At 53.1% G+C, this 26,794-nt stretch overlaps 9 protein-coding genes across 9 annotated transcripts; 3 read left to right on the forward strand and 6 right to left on the reverse strand.

Moving 5' to 3' along the window:
• Positions 1-135: 135 nt before the first annotated feature.
• Positions 136-3,244, reverse strand: N0V89_004451 (uncharacterized protein; the record flags this gene model as incomplete). The annotated part of the gene is made up of 4 exons (XM_056213236.1): positions 136-471; positions 525-1,451; positions 1,606-2,669; positions 2,716-3,244. The coding sequence occupies 4 exons, from the start codon at positions 3,242-3,244 to the stop codon at positions 136-138; spliced, it is 2,856 nt and encodes a 951-aa protein (XP_056073544.1).
• Positions 3,245-3,921: 677 nt separating this feature from the next.
• On the reverse strand, positions 3,922-4,741 carry cdc42 (GTPase Cdc42; the record flags this gene model as incomplete). The annotated part of the gene is made up of 4 exons (XM_056213237.1): positions 3,922-4,011; positions 4,066-4,444; positions 4,547-4,666; positions 4,722-4,741. 4 exons carry the CDS (start codon positions 4,739-4,741, stop codon positions 3,922-3,924), a joined length of 609 nt encoding a protein of 202 aa, XP_056073545.1.
• A 1,510-nt stretch (positions 4,742-6,251) lies between these two features.
• Positions 6,252-11,222, forward strand: CEL3A (glycoside hydrolase 3; the record flags this gene model as incomplete). The annotated part of the gene is made up of 11 exons (XM_056213238.1): positions 6,252-6,335; positions 6,390-6,631; positions 6,691-7,029; positions 7,213-7,511; positions 8,770-8,967; positions 9,020-9,446; positions 9,499-9,698; positions 9,750-10,053; positions 10,105-10,520; positions 10,569-10,775; positions 10,825-11,222. 11 exons carry the CDS (start codon positions 6,252-6,254, stop codon positions 11,220-11,222), a joined length of 3,114 nt encoding a protein of 1,037 aa, XP_056073546.1.
• A 526-nt stretch (positions 11,223-11,748) lies between these two features.
• N0V89_004454 (uncharacterized protein) lies at positions 11,749-12,651 on the reverse strand (the record flags this gene model as incomplete). Its single annotated transcript, XM_056213239.1, has 3 exons — positions 11,749-12,051; positions 12,106-12,326; positions 12,378-12,651. The coding sequence occupies 3 exons, from the start codon at positions 12,649-12,651 to the stop codon at positions 11,749-11,751; spliced, it is 798 nt and encodes a 265-aa protein (XP_056073547.1).
• A 2,331-nt stretch (positions 12,652-14,982) lies between these two features.
• On the forward strand, positions 14,983-16,489 carry CPA1 (Multifunctional pyrimidine synthesis protein CAD; the record flags this gene model as incomplete). The annotated part of the gene is made up of 2 exons (XM_056213240.1): positions 14,983-15,165; positions 15,218-16,489. The coding sequence occupies 2 exons, from the start codon at positions 14,983-14,985 to the stop codon at positions 16,487-16,489; spliced, it is 1,455 nt and encodes a 484-aa protein (XP_056073548.1).
• A 285-nt stretch (positions 16,490-16,774) lies between these two features.
• Positions 16,775-18,564, reverse strand: N0V89_004456 (uncharacterized protein; the record flags this gene model as incomplete). The annotated part of the gene is made up of 2 exons (XM_056213241.1): positions 16,775-18,382; positions 18,415-18,564. 2 exons carry the CDS (start codon positions 18,562-18,564, stop codon positions 16,775-16,777), a joined length of 1,758 nt encoding a protein of 585 aa, XP_056073549.1.
• A 698-nt stretch (positions 18,565-19,262) lies between these two features.
• N0V89_004457 (uncharacterized protein) lies at positions 19,263-23,328 on the forward strand (the record flags this gene model as incomplete). The annotated part of the gene is made up of 3 exons (XM_056213242.1): positions 19,263-19,690; positions 19,990-22,604; positions 22,661-23,328. 3 exons carry the CDS (start codon positions 19,263-19,265, stop codon positions 23,326-23,328), a joined length of 3,711 nt encoding a protein of 1,236 aa, XP_056073550.1.
• A 394-nt stretch (positions 23,329-23,722) lies between these two features.
• Positions 23,723-24,490, reverse strand: N0V89_004458 (uncharacterized protein; the record flags this gene model as incomplete). The annotated part of the gene is made up of 1 exon (XM_056213243.1): positions 23,723-24,490. One exon carries the CDS (start codon positions 24,488-24,490, stop codon positions 23,723-23,725), a length of 768 nt encoding a protein of 255 aa, XP_056073551.1.
• Positions 24,491-24,895: 405 nt separating this feature from the next.
• On the reverse strand, positions 24,896-26,536 carry N0V89_004459 (uncharacterized protein; the record flags this gene model as incomplete). Its single annotated transcript, XM_056213244.1, has 1 exon — positions 24,896-26,536. The coding sequence occupies one exon, from the start codon at positions 26,534-26,536 to the stop codon at positions 24,896-24,898; it is 1,641 nt and encodes a 546-aa protein (XP_056073552.1).
• Positions 26,537-26,794: the final 258 nt, after the last annotated feature.

The following is a 26,794-nucleotide window of genomic DNA, read 5'->3' on the forward strand; positions in this document are numbered from 1 at the left end:
CCTGTCCGAGGATCATCAATTATCTCGTGAAAGACTCACGGTATTGGAACCAGTATTAGCCCTGTACGAAGCTCACGGTTGACCAAACGTTGTCCTTCCGCGGTCAGCAGTGTGCAAATCATTGCTTGTAACTTCTCACTTTGGCAGGCTTTGGTTGTACCCATAGGCCTGCTGATCATGCACCGAAGGGTAGTTGTTCATCGGCTGCTGGTACCCCCCTCCTCCGTAAGCATTGATGAACGGAGTACCCGCAGAATGATAAGGGTTGCCGGTGTTGGGAAACGCGTAGCTGCTATTCTCCCTACTCTCGCGACCATAGGCTGTACGGCCTAGCTGAGTGTTATTCCCGAAACGCCCAAAGCCAGGTGGACCTGAGGGCACTGGAGGAATGGGACCGTTGCCAGGGCCGTTGGCATCGTAAAAGGGCGGGAAAGAGGGCTGCGAGCGCGAATTGACGAACGATTCTTTTGACTACACGTCGAGGTCAGTAAAGGTGAAAGTGTTGCGGCACAGGAGATGCATACCTGGTGGGGAGACGGAAACGTAGCTGTAGATGCCTGGCTCTGTGATTGTAGATCCTGCACCGCCTTATGGAGCTCCTTGATGCCATGGTCCATCGCGTTCATTTTCGCAGTCTGCGCAGTCAGAGGCTCCACGACCTCAGCCTTAATGAAGTCGCGAAGCTTGTCCAGCTGAACGCTGAGATTGTGACTCTGGTTGCCGTTATGATCGGCCTTCTCACCGACAGAATTGATCTGCGACTTAATGTCATCAAATCGCTGCTCAATAGTGGTCCTGAGCTGCTCGTGCTTGGACGATGCTGACTTGCTGGCCTGATCGTTGCAATTTGACACCCAGTCATATATAGACATGGCGACCACATCGATATGCTCGTTTGTCATGAAGAAGTGGTCATGTAGGGGTATCCCGGCCCTCGGTGGAGGCGGTACAGGCGCAGTAGGAAATGCGGATGGAGTCCGACCTGTATTGGATATGAATACGTTGGTAGCAGGTTGCTGAGGACCCATTGCGCCCTGAGTAGCCTGTGGAGTTCTGTGCAACGGACTAGGGACCGCACTTGACGAGTCGTATCCGTGAAAGTCAGCCCTGCTAGGACTCATACCGTTCAGCATGTCTGTAAGTCGCGAAGATGAGTGCTCAGGTTGAAGAATGCCATGCGTGGGGGCTGTCGCAGGTCCGTCAGTGCGAGGTTTGATTCGCAGCTCCTCCATGATGCGCGCGGCGGGATCGGGCCTGCTAACGTCGCCGTACGTTTTGGGAGCAAGCACGGGAGATGCACTTGCAGCGTGTGAAACCGACCTCGCTGTAGCAGAATGTGGATCAATCTCGCTCACGTCGCCCTGGAAGACAATCGGGATTGATCCACGCTCAGAACAAAGTGTGTGAGTGTCAGATCTCGGTCGATCGGTGGGCTGGAAGGGATCCTCAGTCTGAGCCATCAGTCAGTCAGTTGGAAGCGTCAATTAAAGTAGAACAGGAAGCGGAGAAACGGGAAGTAAAGGACGGTGACCATCTGATGGGAAGGTGAAGGTGGGGCACTTGTCGCTTCTGCGTGTGAAGGAAGGCACGACTGGGGGCACTTACCTGCTGGGCCTCACTCTTGCGGACTGCAGGCTTCGGTGGCGAATAAACAGTAGGAAGAAGGTATTCCAGCTTCGGCGAACGTTGGTCAGGCGGGGCGCCGTCCGCCTGGGGTGCCCTCCGATGGAGCCAGGCGGTGGTTGCAGTGATCGGAGTCGCTGGAGCACTGCGATGTTCAGCACGCACAGCAGAGAGCGGGGTGTTGTCCGGCGACTTCAGCGGAGCGCTGTGACTCGGCTCGTCTTCCTCAGTTGTGTACGCAATAACGCCGTGGGCAGAGAATAGTGGTTCACCTTCAACGAACCCAGGCTTGTCAGCGGTACCCGGAGGACAGTACTTGCTGGGGCTTCCACCACCCTTTGAAGGAATAGGATCTATCTCCAGGACGGAAGGAAGAAACAGCTTCATGCCGCTGTCATGGAAGTCCTCCGGTTCCGTTTCTGGTGTTGGCGGTCGAAGAAGCTGACTCACGGTGCGCGGAGGAGATTTGTTTTCCATGGCTTTTAAAGCCTCGATTTTACGATCAAGATCAGGAAAAAGCTGTCGAATGTGCGGAGGTAGTGAATCTTTGCGCGGCGGAATTGGTGGAGCCTCAACCTCTCCGGAGCCTGTCAGCGCTTCGAGCGTCTGCTCATGTGAGAAAACGGTCGCTTTCGCCGGGGACTTTGGCGGAGACGGCCTGCGGCCTGTTCGACCCCTAGGCGACAACTGCACGGGGCTACGTCGACGGCCGTGACGAACGGGTTGATTGAACAACTTCGAAGGCAGAGACTTGGATGTATCCGATCTCGGTACGGAAACTCCAGCTGCCATCCTTGCTAAGGGGGAGAACTTCCTGTTCTTCCCAGATGGACTCGTTCCCATCAACCTGGCCGCTTTCAGGGGCATCGGCGGTGTCGGTCCAGTGCTTACAACGGGCCTTGAAGAGAATGGTATGCTCACGCCGAAGATCTTCTTCTTCGGGCTTCGAGTGACGATCTCTTGTTCTGAATGCTTGCTCACTTGAGAGATCCTGCCCGGTCTCAGGTCGTTGATGCTCACATAGTTGTCCAACGCAGGCGCAGTACCTTGCAAAATTAGTTCTGATAATTCGTGCCCGTGAGAGCGACTTACCGTCTGTTGGCGTGTCAGGCACTTGACCCATCAGTTTGAAAAGCTTGCGCTCTTTCTGTGCTTCGATCTCAGCCCTTGACGTGGCTTCTTCGGGGAGACCCAAGAATTGCCTCTGAGTAGATGTGAAGCTAGGATAGCTCCGTTCATTATACTTAGATTGCGTTGTTGATTCATAGCGGCTTGTCACGGACGCTGATTTCCGCGGCGATTTGCGGACGTGATCAACCAGGTTCGAGTGATTTCCTTTCGTCGATAGCTTGGAAGCCGTCGAGTTTGAGCAAGAGACTACTAGGCTTGAAGGGCCATCAGCAGCGGAAGCCCCCCATTGTTGCTCACCGCCATGACCTGGTCTGCTCGAGTAAGACACTGGTAGTTGTTGGCCGCCTTCTGCTCGCCTTCGCTGCTCTTCGGCGGCGGCCCGCTCAGCAATCGCAAAAGCATTGGGGCCCGGAATCTGGCGTTGCGGATACGATTGAGGTATCTCGATGGGTGGGGGACGCTTCTTCTGCGTCTCATACGGTGACGCCATAGCTATTGCACATACAAACGTGGGTACAGCAGCGGAAGGAGCAGGTCTATTTGTTAGTACTGGAACCTAGCAGGAGAGACGCGAATGAGGGGCGCTCACTCGAATTTTTATACCGGATTGAGGCCTAGGGCGTGAGGTTGAGATAAACCACCACAAGAGCGGCAGACCTAGATTCTGCTCAATAGAACGGGTGTCAGCAGTTATCCAAGAGAGGCGCAAAAGGGCGGAAGAGAGTGTCGCGACGATGTTCGTCGCGTTCGAGATGTTTTTGTCTACGCCCGCATAGTGCGCTGTCTTCACTAAACCTCCAAACAACCCTCGTCCGGGGCAACCAACAACAAACGGCACGCACGCACGCGAGCGCACGTAAACAAAGATGTGACGGAAAATAATGGCCAGAAAGGACATACGCCTTTTCGGCAGTCTCACCTTATCTCGTCGAGGGCAGCCCTCGCCCGGCACGCACCATTCTAGACCAGCATAGTAAGCTAGAACATGGTATAGCGGCAAAAGAAGGGATATGTTTGAGATCTTGAATTGGAAGAAGGATAGGGTGCAAGTTCATAAATAAGAAAGAAACATCGCTACTCATTGGCTCCGGCCGCAAGGTATCCAAAATCACGCCAGGCCTTCAAAAAGATTGGTAGAGAATAGAAGTATCATCAACGGTTCACCTTCTAGAGAATAATGCACACTTTGCCCTTCCTTCTTCCTTCTTTTTTGCCTCCCTCTTTCGTTGTAGGAGGCTCGAGCGCTGCCACGATAGCCTTCATTGAGATCAGCATATCAAAATTAGAATACTAGATCAAGGGGAAGCTCACCTCATCGAAAACGTCCTTAAGCTTATACTGCGTCAACGCAGAGCATTCCACATATTTGACTGCGCCCAGATCCTTCGCCATCTTTTCGCCATCTTCCCGTCGTACAGGTTGCATCCGCTGTTTAGCGAGCTTCTCTTTGACTGATGCATCCTCTCTCAAATCTACCTGTGTGCCAACGATGAGGCACGGAACACCAGGGCAGTGGTGATGTACCTCCGGAAACCATTTCTCTCGGACGTTCTCAAACGACGCTGGCGAGGTAACGGAGAAGCAGACAAGGAATACATCAGTCTGGGGGTATGATAGCGGGCGCAACCGATCGTAATCTTCTTGTCCAGCGGTATCGAAGAGTCCCAAAGTGTATGGCTCATCACCGATCCTACAATTCAATCAGTCAATGCTCCACTATGGGGGGTGCTTTGGGTCGTATGCAGCGTGATGAGGGAGCACCGATTTGCAGGATCTCGAGGATGAGGCTCACATGACAGTGACGGCATAGTTGTCGAACACGGTAGGAACGTATTCCGAGGGGAACTTGTTGGTTGTGTAACTGATGAGGAGACATGTCTTGCCGACAGCACCGTCTCCAACGACGACACACCTAATGCGGCCAGTCAGTGATCATTCCTGCATGCTGACTTCCCTCTAGCACGTACTTTATGGTTGCGACGACCATGTTGTGAGAGGGGGGCTGTGCTGTGGGAGGATGTCGGTAGGAGTGCGTCAGGCGGCAGCTGTGGGAGGATGGCTACGGTCGCGTGCGAGGGTAATAGAAGATGCTGGGTAATAATTCGGCGGCTGCAAAGGCTACGGGTTGGCTATCCAAACGAGGGGTGTGGTGGGCGAGGGCGCCTGGTGCCAAACAGTCAGTATGGGTCACGCCGCACAGCAACGGGTGGCGTTGGCGAACAGCGGCAGCATACCTGTGAGTCTTCCCAGGACCACAAGAGGCGCGTGCTACGTAAGTTTGCGGTCTTGAAACTCGCAATGTCGGAAGAGTCGAGGTTTCAAAGCGGCTGCCGAGGGCGTTTGGAACAAGGAAGCGGGCGAGGCGGTGCCAACAACGTGACGCGGCGATCGACCGGAGTACCGATGTGAAGCTGAAGAGTACTTTTCGGAATTCGCGCTCGACAGGGCTTGCCTTGTCGCTACGAGGCGCAGAGAGTGAATGATTGAGAGCTGCAGTACAGCGGAGGTCGGGCCAAGCAAGATGCACGGCCGCTGAGCTTCGGCGGGACCCCTAGCCTGATGTGCGCGCTTCATAAATCGCATCCTCCCCGCGTGCCTTTTCATCTTACGCGTAACAGCACTCATTTTGGCAGCCACGGCGAGGTGCTAGATGCACTTGTTTAAAGTGCGCCGAGCTGCACGAGGTCAAGAAAACATGAATGTAGCAAGCACCGTCAAGTGCTACGTATATGTATGTACAGTGTATAAGTGTCCGTGCGGAGCATACCGAAGGAGAAACGAACAACCTGTGGCTGATGCTCCAACTTGAGGACGAACAAACTACCTCGTGTGACCGCTGGGGGTGTCTTATGCTGTAGATTGGATGCTGTGATGGACGTCTGAGTGTGGGACGATTCGTATTACCGGCGTTACACAGCGACGTCTGGCAATCTTAAGATGCCTGAGGCGTCCTGGTTGCGTGGCCTGCGTCCGTATACGATGCATTGGACAGCACATGAGGAATCCACGTCTTCGATGCTACCCCACTGCATGAAAATCCGAACCTTCGTCAAAGGCACGAAACAGCGAATGTGCACAGCTGGCATCCGAAAATTGTGAACAGGGTCTTCCAGCAGTTGTGAATTGGCCGTTTAGTTTGGGTTCCAGACCCTGATTGCCAGCACGCTCCTGCGCTACGTGATCAGGCCCACGCCTCAGCCATCGACTTCCGCGACGCGCCTGCACATCTCGACGACCTCAGGGCGTCTTGCAGTAAGTCGCGTGAAAAGCCCTATGCAGGGTCTCTACGTGTGCAGATCCGTGACAACACCGTCGGGTTCGCTGTCAGCTCGGAGAGAGGGTTCGGTTCGGAGCTTCGTTTCACCTAGTGGCTTGGCACTTGAGCTCATGCTTTCCTATCGGCTAGCTCCCCGATCTCAAGGAATTCCCAACGCGTCAATACGAAATGATAGACAATCCGTGACATTGACGAAAATTTGAACTCCCTGCGCGCCGTTATGGACGATCTTGATGATGAACTCGATCTCCGCTATCACCGCGGTTTGAAGCCCGACGTCTATTACCGCTGCCCATCCTCGGAGGTAACAAGTCCTCCCGCTATGCATGCAGTCGTGGCTAAGTCCATTTCGATATAGTCCTTGGATGGCGCTCTACGTAACGAGTTCGAGAAGAACGCAGCTAGTCTTATTCCTGTGGACATTGTTACCGAGTTTGTCTTCGGAAAAGCATCCACAATAACAGTGCCTGTGACGCAGCAGCCACGTCTTGATACCCTGTTCGAACCGGCCGACTATCCCCAAAGCATCACTGTCGAACATGCTCTCTGCCATGGAATTGAGGGCAAGGAGAGGCTCAAATTACAAAGGGCCATTGCTCGGTACGGTCACGTGCAACAATCAACCCCGAGGTCTCTAGCATCCATTGACTGTTATGCAGTTGCTTCATCGAGTCAATCCAGATAATCGACGGATTCAAATACACCGAGCGTCAAGCCTGGAACAAAGACGGGGCCGACGGTGTCAGGTTTAAATATGTCTGCCTGGACAGTCTCCAGAATCGCGACCGGAAGAGCAATGGAAAGAAAAAGAATAACAATCCAGAAGACGCTGATAGCGGCAACAACCAGGAGATGACAAATGGATCGAGGCTACCGATGTACGACTGTGGCGGTGCGGTACACGTAAGATTCTCGACCAAGCGTGAGGCTGTCAATGTGATGTACGTCCACAACCCGATACATCGAGATGTCGAGAGTCGTCCAGCAAACCACGATAGGTAAGTACCATTCCCTTGGGCTCAGAGATAGGGGCAGAATGACATTCGCACGATCTGAGCTGCTCTCTTGTGACGACCGAGCTCGGCCCAGAAGCTCGACACCAAGCTAACTTTCACCCTCAGTCAATTACCTGGAACTACATCGAGTAATGGTACTACAATTGCCAACGGTACGCAAGACAGCGCCAAGCTAAAGAAACGAAAGAAGAGCAAAATTGATCATCATGTGGAGGTGGACTCTGTGTTTCACGGTCCGGATTCTGGCATTTCTGCATCTCCCGAAGTCTCCAAAGTCTCTGCGAAAAAGAAACGTAAAAAAGAAGCAGCTCAATCGGAAGCAAGCGGATCTACTACGAAAAAGAAAATGAAGTCAAAGCAAGCGAAGTCACCCTCAAAAGCGCGCCAAAAGGCGCCGGTGGGAGACTTAATCTCGGAGCCTGTGCAGCCCGTTAAAGGCAAATGCCTTCGTTGCCGCGAGAAAGGTATAAATTGCAATGAAGCGAAGCCCACCTGCAACCAGTGCCTCAAGGGACTGTGGACGTGTCAATATGAGGCGCCGGGTCCGAGACAACGCTCGAAGAACGGGTGCCTCAATTGTCGGTCAAGGAAACGGAAGTGCACAGAAGAGAGGCCGTCGTGTGCTTATTGTCTGAAAGTCGATGACGATTGTATGTACGGAGAATACGCGTGAGCTGTTCCGCACCACAGCCATCGAACCACCGACAAACCCGAAGTCGACATACTTTTCACACCTCATTCATGGATGAAGTACATAAGTGAAAACAGGATATCAAATTTAGCGTTATGATTAGGCATTGTAAGTGTTGATAGACATACGTACATTTGCAAGACTAATCTTGAAGTAGAATGATGTCTTTAACTGCGCCTATTTTTCTTCGGTTTAACCAATGATTGCGTATCACGAGAAGCTCAGTTTGAGGTTAGCCTATGAAGGCAGACAAGCATAGTAGTAAGACATTTGAGCTTCCTTTCTAGCTTTGCGAGCCTCTGGTACCACTTTGGTACAATCAAACATCAGCCTTGTGCTGGTCTCGGTGCCCACACAACCCCAGCCCCGCCTAGCATCGATAGAAAGTGCATTTTCGGGAGGCGGCAGATATTGTTATAGTCATCGCTCGGTCCTACATAGTTTGGCAGAAGCACCAAGCGGCGACATAACGCATGCTAATGAGGAATAATCTTACTATTACTCATTCCCTCAACCGGTGACGATGTTCATTCGTCCTTGATACAGTATGTTCAGATGACGTCTCTTAGCCGTCGATCGTATATATACCGACCCCTGTCAGCCAATGAACTTCTGGAGCAGCGGGCCGCCACAAGCTTAAATCCATACGAGGCTTCAATATACCCAGCGAGCGACTGCCATGATCGCAATATAGCTAATACCCATCGCTTCCAAGAAATTCTTGGAGATTTGAGCCGCTCAGCATGTGGTCACTCAGGTTTCGGTGCCGCCCAAGGGGGCTCAATTGTTCCGTGCAACTATGTCGGCTTGTGGATCTCCGCTCTTGAGTAACTGTTGGTACTTAAACTGTTGAGCGCCATGGCGCACATGCACTTGTGTACGAAGTCGATTTTGAAGGGTTTCGACTTTGCTTATATACAATGCGCGGGCCTTTGATTCCTCTGCTGACCTTGACTGTAGTGTCGCGAGTTTCTGGTGCGGCGTGGACTGCTTTAATATTGCGAATCTGTCTTGTACTAATACTTGAGTAGCTCTGCCCTCCGATCAACCATCAAAACGAGCAACCATCAGCTGGGACGATGCATACGCGAAGGCCACGACAGCTCTTGCCAAGCTCTCCCTGAGTGACAAGGTCGGAATAGTCAGCGGCACCGGTTGGCAAGCTGGTAATTGTGTTGGAAACACAAAAGCAGCTGGCTCGATCGGATACCCATCACTCTGTCTGCAAGGTAAAGCGTACTGCCAGCGAAGCGGTTGCAATAGATCTTGACGTTGCACCAGATGGCCCTCTCGGGGTCCGTTACATCAATGGCGCCACCTCCTTCGCAGCCGGTATCCATGCAGCATCAACCTGGGACGTCGATCTGATTCGCGAACGCGGAACCTTCCTCGGACAAGAGGCAAAACAGCTCGGTATCCATGTACAGCTTGGTCCTGTTGCTGGACCGATGGGCAAGATTCCAACGGGTGGACGAAATTGGGAAGGCTTCGGTGCTGATCCCTATCTTGTTGGAATTGCAATGAGAGAGACGATTCAGGGAATGCAGGAGGCTGGCGTACAAGCTTGCGCAAAACACTACATTGGCAATGAGCAGGAGAGAAACCGTGAGACCATGAGCAGCGCGATTCCAGACAGGGTCATGCATGAACTCTATCTGTGGCCCTTCGCAGACTCGGTGCAGGCTGGGGTGGCCAGCGTAATGTGCTCGTGAGTACAGATGAAACGGTCATAAGTGCGGGAAATCCTAACAACAATTTAGCTACAATAAGATTAATGGCACGTACGCCTGCGAGAACGGAGGAATCATGAATAAGCTGCTGAAGGACGAGCTTGGTTTCAAGGGTTATGTCATGTCAGATTGGAACGCCCAACACACGACGGCCGGCAGCGCCAACGGAGGCTTGGATATGACCATGCCCGGAAGTGACTTCAACAAAGGCAACGTCCTCTGGGGCCCAGGTGAGCGAGCAATCTCGTTGTTCATCCTTCAAGAAACTGACACCTGCGAAGCACTCCAATCTGCAGTATCAGGTGGCCAAGTTCAGCAATCACGGGTTGATGACATGGTCAAGCGCATCCTAGCAGCGTGGTACAAAGTTGGACAGGACAAAGGATATCCTACTGCGACATTCAACTCATGGAAGATCGGAAATTACAACGTCGGTGGCAACCACAAGGATAATGTTCGGAAAATGGCGCGTGATGGCATCGTCCTGTTGAAGAACACGGACAATGCGTTGCCGTTGAAGAAGCCTAAGAGCATCGCTGTGATCGGCAGCGACTCGATTGTAGCGCCGAAGGGTGCGAACGCATGGTAATCCAAAGATCATTCGTATAATTCGATCTCAAGCTAACCTAGCAACAGTGCCGACCGTGGATGCAATGACGGTACTCTTGCCGTAGGATGGGGAAGTGGAGCCATAGAATTTCCTTACCTCATCGCACCCCTAGATGCTATCAAAACACAAGCTCAGCAAGATGGTACCACTATCACCACGTCGACGACCGACAATGCACAGCAAGGCGCTTCGGCTGCTCAGAACGCTGAGGTGGCCATTGTGCACATCAATTCCGACTCTGGAGAAGGGTACATTACCGTTGAAGGCAATGTTGGCGACAGGAAAGACCTCAACCCGTGGCACAACGGCAACGACCTCGTCAAAGCTGTTGCAGCTGTCAATAAGAAGACTATCGTTGTTATTCACAGCGTTGGACCCCTAATCCTCGAGCCGTACATCGACACCCCGAACGTTGTGGCTGTGGTGTGGGCTGGACTGCCAGGTTGGTTGAAATTCAATGCACCATAAACACAGTACTGATGTTTAATAGGTCAAGAGTCAGGTAACGGCCTGGTCGACATTCTCTATGGCGCCGCATCCCCTAGTGGCAAGTTGCCTTACACAATTGCAAAGCAGCCTTCGGACTACGGTACTGCTGTAACGAGCGGTGACGATGCGTCATGGGATCTGTTCATCGACTACCGCAGGTTTGACAAGAACAACATCACGCCGCGTTTCGAGTTTGGCTTCGGTCTCTGTATGTTCCTCTCTCCAGTATCTGAAGAACACTCTCTAACTTTCAACAGCATATACGAATTTCACTTACGACGCCCTCGCCATCACTGGCGCCCCCACCGCCGGCCCCGCCACGGGCACCAAAGCCCCTGGCGGCCCAGCCGACCTCTTCGAGACCGTTGCAACCGTCACCGCAAAGATCACCAATAGTGGAGGAGTAGCCGGCGCGGAGGTGCCGCAGCTTTACATCGGATATCCCGCAAACGCGGGCGCACCGCCGAAGCAGCTCAGAGGGTTCAACAAGATCAACCTGGCTGTTGGAGCGAGCGGCGCGGCGACTTTCAAGCTCAGGAGGAGAGATCTGAGTGTGTGGGATGGAGGACAGTGGGTGGTGCCGACGGGTGAGTTTGGGGTGTTTGTGGGGAGTAGTTCGAGGGATGTTAGGTTAACGGGGAAGATTACTACTTAGATTAGATTAGTAGGGTAGGGGAGATTATGTGGAATGGGATAACGAAGGAATGCCATTGGGTTACCAGGTCCATACTAGCTTACCCTCTTGAAGCCCATCGTATCGGTTCATCTCATCAAAGAAACATTAAGCAAGTGACTTTGCTCATACGCAAGTAAGAGTATGGCGACGGCAAAATAGCTCTCCCGGCCGGATGTTCCTCTTTTCAAGGATATACCTTCTTGCACCCTCCCTAGTCCTTAGGCGGATCTTGGTAGATCCAATTGAAACTGGTAGCCCACTGGAAGCCTGGGTCCAGACATTTTGCTTCAACTTTCGCTTCCGGCTGCTAGGATCTTCGGTCTGCAGCCCTAGCGTATCCAATGCGTAACAGCATTCCACCTCGTGGAGATCTCACGGATTGAACGACTAACACATACTCGCGTTCACACTTGAGCGAGGTTATCGTCATTTTGCACCGGATTATAAGCAAAATTTGCAGAATTAGCGCTCATAGATCATTGTATGTACTTCGCAATTCGTAAGACTAATTTGAAGGATTGATCCATTTGTTCTCCTCAACAAAGTTATCCAAAAAATCAATGTCTCTGCACTGTCTGTTTCCCTTGCTCGTAGCCATATCTTTCTTCGGCTTGATTTTCCCTGGCGGCCACTCCAAAGTAGTATCCACAGTACAGCGGATCGCCAGTCTCACATAATTAAAACAGTGCCCAATGTGATACCAATCTTCCCAAGTTTTGTTTTGGCTCAAACCATGGACCAAGCCTCTTTTGTGATCTCCATCAATCTGTGATAAGGACTCGTCATAGACGAGCGCTCGGAACATGGCCTGTACATGTTTAGCAGGCAGTGATCGTAGGGCAAGGTAGATGGGTGAGCTTACCAGGCAGTGAAGTTGATGATATACGCTGATTGAGTAGAAATTGACACCATTGCTGTCTTGTTGCCCGGGAGCTATGCCGTACGTCTCAGGGTTTCCGATTTGGATGAACTTGTCGTCGGAGGTGATCTGGTATAATTCGGCCCAGAGTATGTCGGATTCTTTGCCGGGGCCGACCCAAGCATGATCTTCACTAAAGACATTTGCGCCAATTTTGAGAGGGACTGCAGTCGTCAGTGCAAATCAGTCGGTGATGGTGACAGTCGTTCACGTACCTGTGGGGATAAAGCCAGTCGACTGTATGTCAAACGTTGATGAATATGTGCCAAGCAGATACGAAATGAGCATAAGCGCGAGTACCAGAAAGCTTTGCAGGACCGGCTTCACAAAAGATCGCGAATAACCTCCGAGTGAAGTTTGTTTCTCATTCAGCGGACTTTTATCGTCCTCAACAACACACCCCGCTTCCTCGTTGCTACCATCACTGGTGATAGGGGCGTATGCGCCATGCCTAAATCTTGTAAAGAAGTCATGGAGCTTCGCAGACATTCTGCATATGTATAAGGAAGAGAGTGAAGAACATTCGCCAACATATCACTCAGCTGAGCTATTCATCACCCCGCCGGCTAAAATCCGCTTTGCGATTTCTTAGGTGCTAGATTGTCTGTTTTAGGATTCCCGTACGGGAAGGATCGCATTGTACAGCTGCGCCGACCTTGGCGAGACTTGGGTAGAAAGAATATAGTCACTTGCAGGGCATGATAAGTCGAATTTCAACGACTTCGCCTTTCTACCTACAATAACACAATGAGAGCAAATTAAGACAATCAAAAACATAGGAACTACTCTCCTGACGTACAAGAATACTGGGTAGGAAGACTATAGATGAACATGCTACGCTGTTGTGTTGCGTCGCGATAAAGATGCTGTGTGCCAAGTGCTTGTTCTCGGCTTTTTACGCCCCGCGAGAGATACCTACGTAGTCTCCCGTAATTGCCATTTCTACTAGATCCTCTCGAACTACTACACTGTTTCAAACCACACTACCGGGGAGATAAGAATCCTGGTTAGTTTGACTGATGCATGTCCCCATTTGAAAACATCGACAGCTGAAACGATTCTGCAAGAGCCCAATTAAGGGGAATTTTTTATCGATGTAATGTCTTCTGAGCTATCCATGTAGCATGAGCTAGGGCAAAGTTTACGGAGAGAAGAACATACCATGGGACTGGAAACCTTCTAGTAAAAGGTACGTTCTACGCATGTCTCAGATGTAGGACAAGGAGAGACAAGATCTATTATAATCGAAGGCAACGCATTTGTCTCAAGATACTGATTCTTGAAAGGTCTTAACAGAAGATTGGCGATGGAGAAATTTTCTTCTCCGAAGTCGAGACGCTAACAGGCACACATCTCAACTTCTCAGCATCAATCCTCTACAAAACAACCGTATAGATGTTCCGCCCAAAGTTTAGTCATAAACTTAGACAGACAACCATTTTGCTTGAATACGTAGATGTAATCCTTCCATAACCAATTCGACCCCAAAATGGTGCGCTCCTTGTTGCCAATCTTAGGGTCAGAGAGCCGGGCCGGAAAGTGTTACCAACCTTCGGAGCAAAGCTTGGCCTTCGTAGGGACAACAATTTCCGATGCATTGAACTGGCGACACCGTGGATATATGGAAGATCTACCGCATGTTGATGGCCACAATGCATTCAGGAATGGCTAGCACATCAGTTTCCAATCGCTTGGGCTCTCCATGGTCTAAGTCGTTGCTCGACGACCGAGACAGCCTTGTGATTAAAGCTTATCTCGACTTTACAGTCTGATACAACCCAGATAAGTCATCACCAAAGTTGTGTTAAACAATAAACTTTCCATGGAAAGGTAGCCAGATGAGAAAATGTGGTTTGAGAAGCCTCGACATGACGAAGAGCATCGCTATGCGCCTTTGGATCGAGTAGTAGAAGATCCGTCTCGAGGCCCGCCACGCACCACGTCATTCCTGCCATGGCTTCACCTCGTTGAAAGGTTAAGTATCATGACTGTCAACGCGTCACCCAGTGCAAAGAATACTTCAACGCTGTGTTTGTAGGAGGGTACTTTGTAACAAGCAGGTTCCGAAAAGCTCCACGATACGAGTCCTGCACCCCATGCGATGTGCGCTAGCATTCCCCACAATGAAGACGCCGGCACACTGTCGCGGCCAAACTTTGGCGCCGATGCGGACAATTCGACATCGGAGGGCGCGTGGCATATCAAAATGAAATCTCGGGCCGGTCCCGCTGCGAACGATGTCCAATCAAGAAGACGCTAAAGGAGTGATGGCGGATTTTACAGCAAAACTTTACGAATGACGCGCAAAGCTTGGGCCGCCCGTTGGTCTAGCGCGAGGGTTTATCTCAACTCACCGCCGGCGGGGTCTGCACACTCTCTCATTCTTCATCGCAAGCTCCAGCTCATACTTCTTCCATAGGGTCCATCGTGCCCGCCCTGTCCTGATATACACCGACTGAATCTTCGCCGCGCTTATGCGTGCTGTTTCAATCTTCACTTCCCAGGTACGTGAACAATGACTCTTCCGTCACTCCCTTATCGCGGATCAACGCACACCGTCAATTCTGCGCCTGCGCCGACGGCCATGGTGCTCAATGATCGACCAACTCATCATGCATCTCTTCTTTTCCTCTTTGAAGGCCACGGCTAATTGAGTCACCACAGGACTACATCTCTGGTATGCCATTGCCCAGCGAACACGCCTCTGTGGCGCCGACTAACGACTTTGATAGACCACCTGTGGAAGGCCTCAATTAACTAAGAGCTTTCCTTAAGAACCCGCTACAACATCCAATTCACTCACAACAACCTCCATTCAAGATGATGTTGCAGTTCTTCAAGCCTACCGCAGTCAGGTCGGTTGGTGTCCTGGGACAAGCGACAAAGAACCGAGCACAAGCTCGCTTTATGGCTACTTTTCAGAACAACACACCTCGACAGGTCCCTACGCCTCACCGGAAGGCCACCCCCATCTCTACTGAGAGGGCTACATTCACAATCAAGGTAAGGGTTCCCGAACCTGGACATCATGAACGCGTCACTCACCGCCATTTAGAATGGACCCATCTTCTCCGGAAAGTCGTTTGGCGCCAAAGTCAACATGTCGGGTGAGGCTGTCTTCACCACCTCGCTTGTCGGATACCCCGAGTCGATGACCGATCCTTCCTATCGCGGTCAGATCCTCGTCTTCACTCAGCCCTTGATTGGCAACTACGGTGTGCCATCCTTGGCCCGTGATGAGCATGGCTTGCTCCGTCACTTCGAGTCTCCTCACATCCAGGCGTCTGGAATTGTTGTCCAGGACTACGCTCTGAAGCACAGCCATTGGACCGCTGTCGAAAGTCTTTCCGAATGGTGCGCTCGCGAGGGCATCCCCGCCATCTCCGGCGTAGACACCCGTGAGGTTGTCACATACCTCCGTGAGCAGGGTTCTTCTTTGGCTCGCATTACCATTGGAGAAGAGTACGACGCCGACGAGGATGAGGCCTTCGTTGACCCTGAGGCTATCAACCTCGTCCGCAGGGTCAGCACCAAGGCTCCGTTCCACGTGAGCTCCTCGCTCGGCGATATGCACGTCGCTTTGATCGACTGTGGTGTCAAGGAGAATATCCTACGCAGCCTCGTTTCCCGCGGAGCCAGCGTCACCGCTTTCCCCTTCGATTACCCGATCCACAAGGTCGCCCACCACTTCGACGGTGTCTTCATCTCTAATGGACCAGGTGACCCAACCCACTGCACCTCCACCGTGTACAACCTACGCAAGCTTTTCGAGAGCTCTCAGCTCCCCATCATGGGCATCTGCATGGGTCACCAGCTGCTCGCCCTCGCTGCGGGGGCTAAGACCATCAAGCTCAAGTACGGCAACCGCGCGCACAACATCCCGGCTCTCGACCTCACCACCGGAAAGTGCCACATCACCTCGCAGAACCACGGCTACGCCATCGACCCCACGACCCTCCCCGCAGACTGGAGGGAGTACTTCACCAACCTGAATGACCAGTCCAACGAGGGCCTCATTCACAACACCCGCCCCATCTTCAGCGCGCAGTTCCACCCCGAAGCCAAGGGCGGACCGCTCGACTCTGGATACCTGTTCGACAAGTACATCGAGAGCGTCAAGAAGTACAAGGACCAGCAGGCTATGTTCTCTGACAGGAACAACAAGCCCAGTCCGTTGTTGGTGGATTTGCTCAGCAAGGAGCGTGTTGGCGTGCACCCTGCACACCCCGATGACTCTGAGGGCGCCCACACTGTTGGCAATCTTCAGGAGATTACCATGGACACGAAGGGTACTCCGGCTCCTCAACCGATCGCTGCCGCTGCGTAAATCTGTCGGCGATTGTCTTGCGTAACCTCAGCGATGGGTTTCAGTCATCTGGGAATTTTCTGGTCTGCTTTCTTATGTCTGTTGGGTGCAAAGGGAAATTTGTATATATTAGCTATGGGCTCTTCACAATGATCATTCATGATTTAACTGAATGACTTGCAATGCTTTGCACATGTGACTTCTCCACTGTGAACATGCCACGAAGTTATAGATACAGTTGCAATTATATAGAAGGGTATCACAAGTTCAACCTCAACGCCGTGTTCGTCTAATGCAAGATTTGCTTTATGCCTTCCCAAAGCCCGGCTCCTCCGTCTCGACCACCTCCTCTTCCTCGACCTTCTCATCCTCCTTGGCTGCCTCACTCGCCGTCTTCGTCTTCGCAGCCCTCTTCTCCATATCTCTCTTCCGCGCCCCAGCCTTCAACTTCTCCCACTGATCCCTGTACCTCCCCAAAACTTCGGCGTTCTTCTTGTTTTCCCGCTCTAGCTTATCGTTATCCTTCGTTAGCTCGTCCATCTTCGCATTTCGCTCCGCAACCTGCGCTTCCAGCTCGGCGAGGCGTTTCGCAAGCTGCGGATCTGATTGCGTCGGTGCGGAGGGGGTAGCTGTTGGCGATGGCAGTGGGTGCGGAATGGCATTGGCGCCCATGGCGAGGGCTTGCGCGAGTGCAGTTGGATCGGATGGTGATTTGCGGGCGCGGAAGGACTGCGCCAGGGCGTTGTACGAAGACTGCGAAGTAGTTTCCCACATGGAGAGGCGCTTGGATTGCTTATCGACGGTGGCTTTCAGCGTTTCGTTCTCGAGGCTGATCTCCTCGAATGTCTTGAGACCTGAGCCGCGGCCTGCGGGTATAGTTCGCATGGCGGTCACACCCGCGCCTGTGCCTGTGTGTTCGCGCGAGCGAGGACGACGCGACGCTGTTGGCGAGGGCGGACCTACTGTTTCGCGGGCGTCGACGAATTCTTCGTGCGAGGAGCCTCGGAGACCACTGGACTCGTTGTCCGCTTCATCAATAGACGCAAGATGTGGGTCCTGGGCTGCATGATGTGGGTGGCGCGGTGCATTGGGGTTTTGAAGTATATTGGCGTAGGACACGGTGCCGCCGGAGGTAGGGACAAGGTAGAAGGATTCGTTCGGGCCTAAAGGGGCGCTACCGTCTTCGCGGAGGGCGCGGAGAGCAGGTTTGCTTATGAGGGCGGCGAGGTCGGGCTCTGAGGATTTGACGGTGCGGACGGCTTCGGGAGAGTGGTTCCTGCTCTTTGATTGGGAAGGCTTAACTTCCTTAATCGGAGGTTCGGGGTCGAAGGTTGCAGGGGAAAACGTTAGAGGGAGGGCTGTGAAAGCCAGCGGAGGTGTGATAGCGGACATGACACTGCCAAAAGCTGAGTAGAACCGTCTGAAACCTTCTTCCGTGGCGGAGGAGGTACTTTGATTGGTGGTAGCGACTTCCTCTTGCTGCTTGGGAGACGGTTGCGATTCGTTCCGCTTGCTGGCTTCTGCTTTCCGCGAGAGCATGTCCCGCACTGGTGTAGACGCATGCTCATTGCGACCAGCCAACGCATTTGTAACAGAGACTGAGGCATTACTGGGTGTACCTCGACGCGGACCTATGCCACGCGCTTCGGCTAGATTGCTTGCGATGGACGACTGTGGCAGGCGGCGACGGGATGGCGTACGTGTTGGGGACGTAGTCGATGCAGGCGGTGAGGCAGCTCGACCCGTTGGGTTCTTTGGCGGTGGTGAAGCGGTGGTAGACTCTGTAGATCCACTTGCGGCCTCGAGTTTCTTCCTCTCTGCCTTGCGCGGGGGTTCCTTAACCCGTCTGGCGTGCGTACGATGATTGTTTTCGAGAAGAGCGATGAGGCGCAGGGACTGTTGGTAAACGTGAGCCTGGGGAGCAGTATAGACAGCATCGTACGCACCTCAGCGTTGGTCGTGCAGCTCAAGGCTTCGTGAAAGGCAGCAGCAGCAAGCTCATGTTCCTGCCCCGCGCGTGCAAGATCACCGGCATACGTCGCTGCGGAGGCGTTGCGGACGTGCTCCTGGGCTCTGATAAGGGGCGCAGACTCCATGGCTGTTGCGGTCGAGTTGCTTCATGTCGCAGTCGCTGCAAATTACGCGTGGACGAGGTTTGGGACTTGTGACATCTGGCGTCGGTGAAGCCGTGGTGCACTAGGGTCCAAGTCCAAGCAACCCATGACGCAGATCACGCCTGCGGTGGCACTTGCAGCTGTGGCACAGCCTCGCATCCTCGAACACTTGTGCTGATACGCCTGAACAAGCCCGACCTGACCGAGTCCCTCTCTCTTCGCCCCAGGTGTGACTTGCTGCATACGGACCGAATCTTTTCGCACACCTCTCTCGACCCTTAGGAGTGGTTCATTGAGCACCGGTCATTGATCGCTATATTGGTTTCCCCGCAACAGCACCGCCAACCACCGCCTTACCCCAGATCCAGGGACCCTGCACCAATATAATTGCTACTGCTGAGCAGAGTGCGACCGACCTTTGTCTATCTATCGAGACCGATTGACGGTCGCATTGCGAGAAAGACCGCAAAACATCGCATACAAGCCGTACGAAGCCACTCCAGTCCACCCAGGACGACAGATCCACGAAGCTGCAACCTGTCCCTTTTACACACCGCTATGTTTGCATGGTAGCCCATACGTCGGATACTCTCTGAGCTCAGCCTAGCCTTTGCGCATTGAGACAACAGTATTACAATACAATGGCAGCCGTCGAACGGGCGCGCAGCACGACGCCATCCATGGACCCAAATAGCAGAGACAACTCGCTCGCTGCGCCCGTACACCGGGCGCTCTCCAAAGGCAACATTAGCTCCTCTGCGACATCTGTCACAAGCAGCGACGGCCACGGCGATGCTGGCAGCGACCTGCAGAGTTCTGGCGACGGCGTGTTTGACAGGAGGAAGAGTCGCGGCTCCGAAGACGCTAATAGCGAGACGTCTTCGCACCGCCGCAAGCTGTCGAGAATGTTCAAAGGTCGCAAAGGACGGCGCAAATCCATGCAGGACGACATCTCTCCGGGAGAATTGAACCAAGACGTGCCGCCCCTGCCGGACGTTCCCATCATCAGGGCACCTGGTGACGACCCGCGGTTCCGGAGCGAGGAGTCGTTGGGGCTTCACAAGAGTGTTCCGAGCAGTCTCCTGATCGAAGACTCAGATACAGAATCGTAAGTGTTTCTGTGCTATATTTAATTCTCTCCCGTTCGAAGTCGCGGAAACTGTGGCAGGTGCGTCTCGGGCGAAGCCAAGTGCAGGAGCTGCAGTTCGGCAAGAGCTTTGACACATTTCACCAACAGCGTTCTGGCCTTGTTCCACTTCCCCACATCGTCACCGCAAGCATTTCTACTCCGACAATCGTTTATATTTCCTACCCTTGATAATCCGCGCCGTCCGGACTTTGCACTCGCTATTGCTTTGTTCCGTGACCTACGCACTCGGCTTGCGCGTCATCGCTAACACATGCTAGCTCCCCAGTACGGCCTGGTATATCACCGCACCCTTCCCACGCCGGCTATCTCACGCTTTCCTCGCCATTGATCAATTCTGAGACCCTCGATTCTGTGGCGCAGTCTGAAGCCACACTTATAGACTCTATCGCCTCCTCCGAGGAGCCGCCAACCCCACGACACGCTCAGACCATCGACGTTGCTTCAGCCAAGCGGGGCACTTCACCCGTGAACAAGCTCAAAGAAGCTTTTGTGCCTGCACGACGGTCAACCGCTCCAAAGCCGCCGTCCGATACAGTTGAAGCTGCGCGACCGAGCACTAGTGGAGGCCTGGGAGTGCTTTTCGGAGGAAAGAAGCGGGACACCAGACTTGTGGATGATAGTGAGCTTCAGGCATCACCACCACAGATCCACGACAATAGGGACACTCAGTCTACATCGTCATTGCCAAAACCTGGCCCCCAACGCATCTTCACCCAAATCCCTGCGACCCCACCAAATCTGATAGATGCACCCACCACCCTGGTGACACCACCGACACCGACAGATGTCCGACCTGCTTCCCCTGCGTCAACCTCAAGCGTGAAGAACGGGGGTAAGCACGGTTCTGCCCAGTCAAACCCGAATGTGGTCGTCTCACCCTCGGGTAATATGATATCCCACAGACGAGCGCGCTCAGCCACAAATCCCCCTAGTAAACTGTCCAATTCTATCGCAGCGCCTTTAACGCCTACAATAGAGGAAGCTAAGACCCCTGGTGGTACTGCCGTTCCGCCTCAGTCTCCCAGTGGATTTTTCTCCTCTGTATTTTCAGCAGCACAAAACGCAGCCAATACACTGGGCACTACTATCGCCAACAGCGCCAACCAAACCAAGAATAAATCCACGACCCAGCCAAAATCAGACGACAAAAGAGCTGAAGAGACAGGCGGAGAAGAGGTCATTGGCCCTGACAACGCTCAGCCAACGGACAGTGCTAGTACTGAGAAGCGAAAACTCGCTGTAGAAACGCTTGGAACCGGAAATTTGAGTCTGGCACACCTTGGAATCTCGGATAGCTCGGATCCAAGTCCTATGTCTTCCGCGACACATTTGCCTCTGAAGGCTGACGAGGCTTCGGCGAGGGCAGCAGACATGGCTGCGGCCCAGGCGGTATCGGCCGCATATGCTGCAGAACCATCGACAGCTGTCAATGGCGATAGGCCCCGGTCACTCACCACAAACTCAGGGTTAACTACAGCATCAGCTGGGGCAATGTCTCCACCGCGACAAACAGAAGTTTCTGATTCTCCAGCGCCGGCGTCTATACAGCGTCAGGGCAGTATTCGAAGCCGCATAAGTGGTGGACGAAGAAGACGGCATAGGGGCAGCTCCGCCACCACTGGTAATACGATAGCCGCTGCAATTGGCGCCAGCACACACACCTTGGCACCGCAAGCATCGCTGAGTGGACAACGCCTCAATGGAACTGGATTTGCTGTTGCTTCTTCCAAACGGAACAAGGACTTCCACGCCCTATTTAAGAGTGTTCCCGAAGATGATTATTTAATCGAAGACTACAGCGCCGCCCTTCAAAAAGAGATCCTTCTGCAAGGGCGCTTGTACGTTTCGGAGGGTCATCTGTGCTTTTCAAGCAATATTCTTGGTTGGGTGACGAATTTGGTGATCAGTTTCGATGAAGTCGTTTCGGTGGAGAAAAAGTCGACTGCAGTCGTGTTTCCAAATGCGATAGTGATTCAGACCCTGCACGCGCGTAACGTCTTTGCGTCTTTTCTTACTAGAGACTCGACATACGATTTAATTATCGGAATCTGGAAAATCTCACATCCCAACCTGAAGTCGTCGCTCAACGGCGTCGCTCTCGATGGATCAGGGACAGGCGACAAGACAGAAAAAGCCGAATCTGTCGTCAGCGATGAAGGGTCCGATCAGGATTCCGAAGATGAGGTGTACGATGAGGATGAGGAAGAAGACGGCATTGGTAGCTTTACTGAAGCGGGCGAAGGAAGCATTGCCGGTAGTGAGCAGGAGTCTATACATGGCGAGAGTCGCAAACCCAGTGCCTCAATAGCGCACGCCGTCAGTGGGGGCTCTGCTAAGCTCGTTGACCCGGCCGAAGTTGTAGCAAATGCAGCACCAACTGCTCAAGACTACCCGGGTGCTGCAACTCATGCACCCACTGACTGTGGCGACAACGACCAGCACTACGACAAGCTCCTCATAGATACAACTATCCCCGCACCACTCGGGAAAGTTTACAGTCTCATGTTTGGTCCTGCTTCTGGGGCCTTTATGAAGAAGTGGTTGGTTGAAGACCAGAAATCAACAGATCTGCAGCTTGAAGACGATGGGAAGGGATTGGACGACAACCACAAGGCCATGACCTTCTCATATACCAAGCCCCTCGGCGGTGGCATTGGGCCTAGCAAGACGAGGTGCAACATCAACTCGACTTTGGAGCAGTACAACTTGGAGAAGGCGGTCACTGTACTTTGCAGCACACAGACACCAGATGTACCAAGCGGCAACGTGTTCTTGGTGAAGACGAGGTATTGCCTTATGTGGGGACCCAACAACAGCACACGGATCATCATGACATTCGCTGTGGAATGGAGCGGCAAGAGTTGGCTCAAGGGTCAGTTTGTTCATACAGCCAGATATTTCCCGGTTTAGCCATACTGACGTGTATAGGTCCGATTGAAAAGGGCGCGAACGATGGCCAGATGACCTACGCCACTGCACTCAGCGCTGCGCTACGCACAGCAGTCGTCAGAAACGCTGCTCCAAAAGCGGCCGGCAAAGGTGGCAAAGGAAAGAAACGCTCAAAGAACCAGATTTCGGATGAGGCCGCCGTACCAATACCGGCAGCTACGCCAGCCGCCGCTCAACCTAAAGAGCCGAGCTGGGGCCCATTAGACCCTCTTCGCAGCCTCTTTCCAGGTCCTCTTGTCAGCATCATCGACCTCCTTTTCACTACCCAGAACATTATTCTCATCCTCGGCGCTCTCCTGATCTACACATGGTTCTTCCGCTCCTCAGCTTCGCACGTCGGTCCGCACACTCACCTTTCAACCGCCCAGCGGCAAGTGGCCTACGAGCAGATATGGCGATCCGAGGAAGCGGAATTGTGGAAATGGCTTGAGGAGCGGGTTGCACTTGACCGCGTTCATAGCTCCGTGACTTCGGGAGGAGTGTTGCAGGGCCAAGAGATCCAGAGTCGTCTAGTCGCCGAAGGGATGAAGGAGCGCCAGATCGATGAGGCGATCAAGACTACGGAGGAAAGACTGAGGGCGTTGAAGGGCGCGGTCAGGCGAGAGAGGGAGACAGGGACCAGGAGCCCACGCGAGGAGCAGACGTAGGAATGCTTGTTCTGCAGCGATGAGCCTCTCACGGGGAGTCAGCGGAGCTCACCGACGAGGAAGATGAGGGCGATGTACTACACATGACTGACCCTAGCTGAGTGAAACTTCATCTTAGTGCGATTGGCGATACCCGAGCCTTGTATGGTTTTACAGCGCTTGTTTGGCTCTTTCACCGGGCCGCAATTTGTACAGCGATGGCATTGTATAGATACGCATGACTTGCATCGGTTGGGAGTTCTTTTCTCTGCGTTTTGACAAGATGTCGGGAAGACATCGTCTGGGCCGTACGGCACACTGTTCCATAGCGTTTACACCAAATCTATATATCCCGAAGAAAGACTTCCGCATGTTTCTAGTTGTCAAGAAAGTATCCGAGCTCTACAGCATTGTGCTACATGACGGGCCATTCTGTCGTCGGCCTACTTCCCGCATCTCTATCCTCCTCCTGCGTCTCACCCAGCTCCTCCATCGCAAAACTCTCCCTCCTCACTGCTCTCCCATCGTATCCGCTCCTGAATACGTCACTAACCACACCTAACATTTGACTCATTCTGTTCGCACGCAGGGGCGGTGACTCCGGCGGCGTGATGACGATCTTGATGGGCTCATTCATTTCCCTGAGATCCTGATATCGGAGGTCGGCTAAGGGTCGGTCTTGGAGGCGTACAGCATGCAATCCAGTTGTAGTACCGATGGCTTTCCTGCGCTTCGCACGCTTTTTCTTAACACACCAGTACATATAATATCCCCCAGCCCCCACGAACCCCATCACAAACCCGCAGGGCGAAAGCACGACCATGCACAGCATGACCCACAGCGCGCGATCGTGCCACCTTTCCACACCTTCGCCAACGCCGGTAGCGATGTGGTGCCATAAACGGGCTTGCCACCGGAACGCAAAGTATGCGAGGACTACGACGGGCGTGATGGTGCAGAGCACGATTTTCCGCGTCTTGATGATGTTGTTCTTCTCGGCTTGCTCGGGTGTGGGTCGGGGTACGGGGGCGGCGGGGATGATGATACGGTAGAGGGTGTGGGCGAGACAGAAGAGGCAGTGTGGTTTGTGGCCACTGTGGCCGGTGGGGAGAAGGTCGGGTACGGTGTTATGGTGCTGCTTGCATATGGTACATTCGAATGTTTGGCGGTCGTTAGTGGACATGATGCGTGGCGAGATGTCGAAGGTTGAGGCTCCTGAGTGCAAGCAAAGACAAGGAGAATAGTAAATTCAGGCTTTGATCAAGGAGGTAATTGAAGAACAGACATTGCGGTGTTGGCGTGAGGATGAGTGCGAACCTCCATCCGAGGATGGACGTGAAGAGCATGTTGAACGAACGCTTGTTACGAAAGATAATTTGTGAATGTGTCGGTCTCGATATGCATATCGATGAGCAGACTGGCGTGCGTTTTGGCCGTCGATCGCCCGCGGAAGAGCTAGATTAAGCGTACAAATAAATGAACTATTGTACAAGGGTATAATATGAGCGTGGTCACATACTGCATCACTCTTCAACACCACATCAGTAAATTAATCCCGAACCCTCCACTTCCTCAGGGCTTCCATGCTTCACCCGAGCCTGACTTTCTTCCACATCCTTAGACACTCTTGTAAATCACCTACCACGCTTCCCGAAGGCTCGCTGACCATGTCGCGCATGACGGCCAGCAAGCAGCTCGCCAACGCAAACGTGACATGATCTTCCTTCACAGCCAAGTAATGACTCTTTGTCATTCCCCCTGATTGTGCCCAATTCTTCCATAGTTCAAGCATGACACTGAGCCGCTGAGCGAAGGCTTTGTCCTGGAGCATGCCGTACAGAATATGCTCCACAACCGAGGCCAGCGTGGGCACGGAGCTGAGTCTTAGTTGCTTCTTAAGAAACTTCAAGTTAGCACCCGCAACGACTCCAATGGGCAATTTCTGGCTCTGAATCGCCTCCAACAACTCCGCCTCTCTTCTTTCCTCCTGGACCAGCATCCGTCTCCTGAAGTCGTGGTGGAACTCCATGGCTTCTCTCTGCAATCTGTCTCTTCTTGCTGCATCCCTCTGTGTAGGGGGGAGCCGCCCTTCTTCTAGCAGCACGTGGCTTTGTTGCTGGGCTTTGAGTTGCCGTTCGAGGCGCTCGGCTTGGTCATTGTACGGGGTGCGCCATGCGGGGACTTCTTCATCGCTCATCGTGTCGAGGAGGACCATGATACCGCAAGGGACCGTGGAGCGTCGGGCTAGAGCGAGGACGTCTTGGGGGATGCAGAAGGACCAGAGGCCGCCTTGGGGTGCTTGGAAGGCCGTGGCTGCGCAGCAGAACCAGAAACCTGCTGTTGAAGCTGATGATGAAGATGGTGGAGCAGGGCGGAGGTGGTGTAGTTGGAGTTTTCGTCTCGACTCGTCGTCATAGTAGGATTCCTGGATACCTGCAGTAGATATCCTGACGCGGATTGAACACTGCAGCTTAATGTCTTCGCTCACAGCGCTCGCATCATCCAAGAACGCGCCTTTCTTTTCTTCCGTAGTGCCATCTGCTCTGCTAGCCTCTTCTATTTCGTTCACTCTCGCTAGCAAATCGTCCTCTCCATTCGGTGCTTTAACTCTAACCCAATAAGGTGGCAGACTGTCTCGTCCTCTATTATCCCATTCCTTCTTCCAGTTCAGATTTAGGCTGAGGATACCGTCGCTGTCATCGCTAAATGCCACACTCAAAACTTCCTCCTCGCCAACCGGGCTGACGAGTAGCTTCGTACCTGCGACTGTCCATAGTCCTGCGCCCCTCAAATCCGCCCATCCCGCATGGCTAGGCACCGCGCCTCGGTCCAGTAGGAACGCGATTAGTGCCTCAAAGTCAATCTCAGCTTGCGGCTGTGCCAATTCGTCGTGATACTGCAACCTATAGCTCTTCACCCCAATCACCATCTCTTTCCATTCAAACAGCGTCCAAGTCCCACCCTTCAAACGGCTCGGCGTCTCTCGCAAGCTGAAGTACTTCGGATCACTACGATCCAGTGGGATAATGCTCCTCCTTGGAATCTCTACCTCCACTATACCGGACAGAAGCGCCGAACGCGTAATGGCCGTGACACCATTGCTGTGTAGCATTCGTGTGACTTGACGAAGCGTCAAGAACGATTTCCATGCTGTGTAGATGGTTGGGAGGACGCCTAGAACGGCTAGGGGGATGCCGACGTACGTTATTATGTCGACGGCAGAAGCCATTGTGCGCGCGCAGGCGCTGAACGCAGCGTAAGGTGGAGATTTTAAGGCATCGAGAAGAACTTGTACGTTGCTGCGGCGCCGGACTACCCCTGTGGGCTGCAGATGGGTGTGGCTGACAGGGATACGCGAGAAAGCGCGTCCGTATACGAGGGCACGTGATCGTTATTAGCCGATAGTAACCCATGCGAGAAATGTTCCGAGCGAAGAAATGAGTGTATCGACATCGATGAGCAATAATCCCGACGTTAATCGAGATGG

The sequence above is a fragment of the Didymosphaeria variabile genome (genome assembly GCF_027946475.1).
Source record: "Didymosphaeria variabile strain IMI 356815 chromosome Unknown scaffold_3, whole genome shotgun sequence".
In the NCBI taxonomy this organism is placed as follows: domain Eukaryota; kingdom Fungi; phylum Ascomycota; class Dothideomycetes; order Pleosporales; family Didymosphaeriaceae; genus Didymosphaeria; species Didymosphaeria variabile.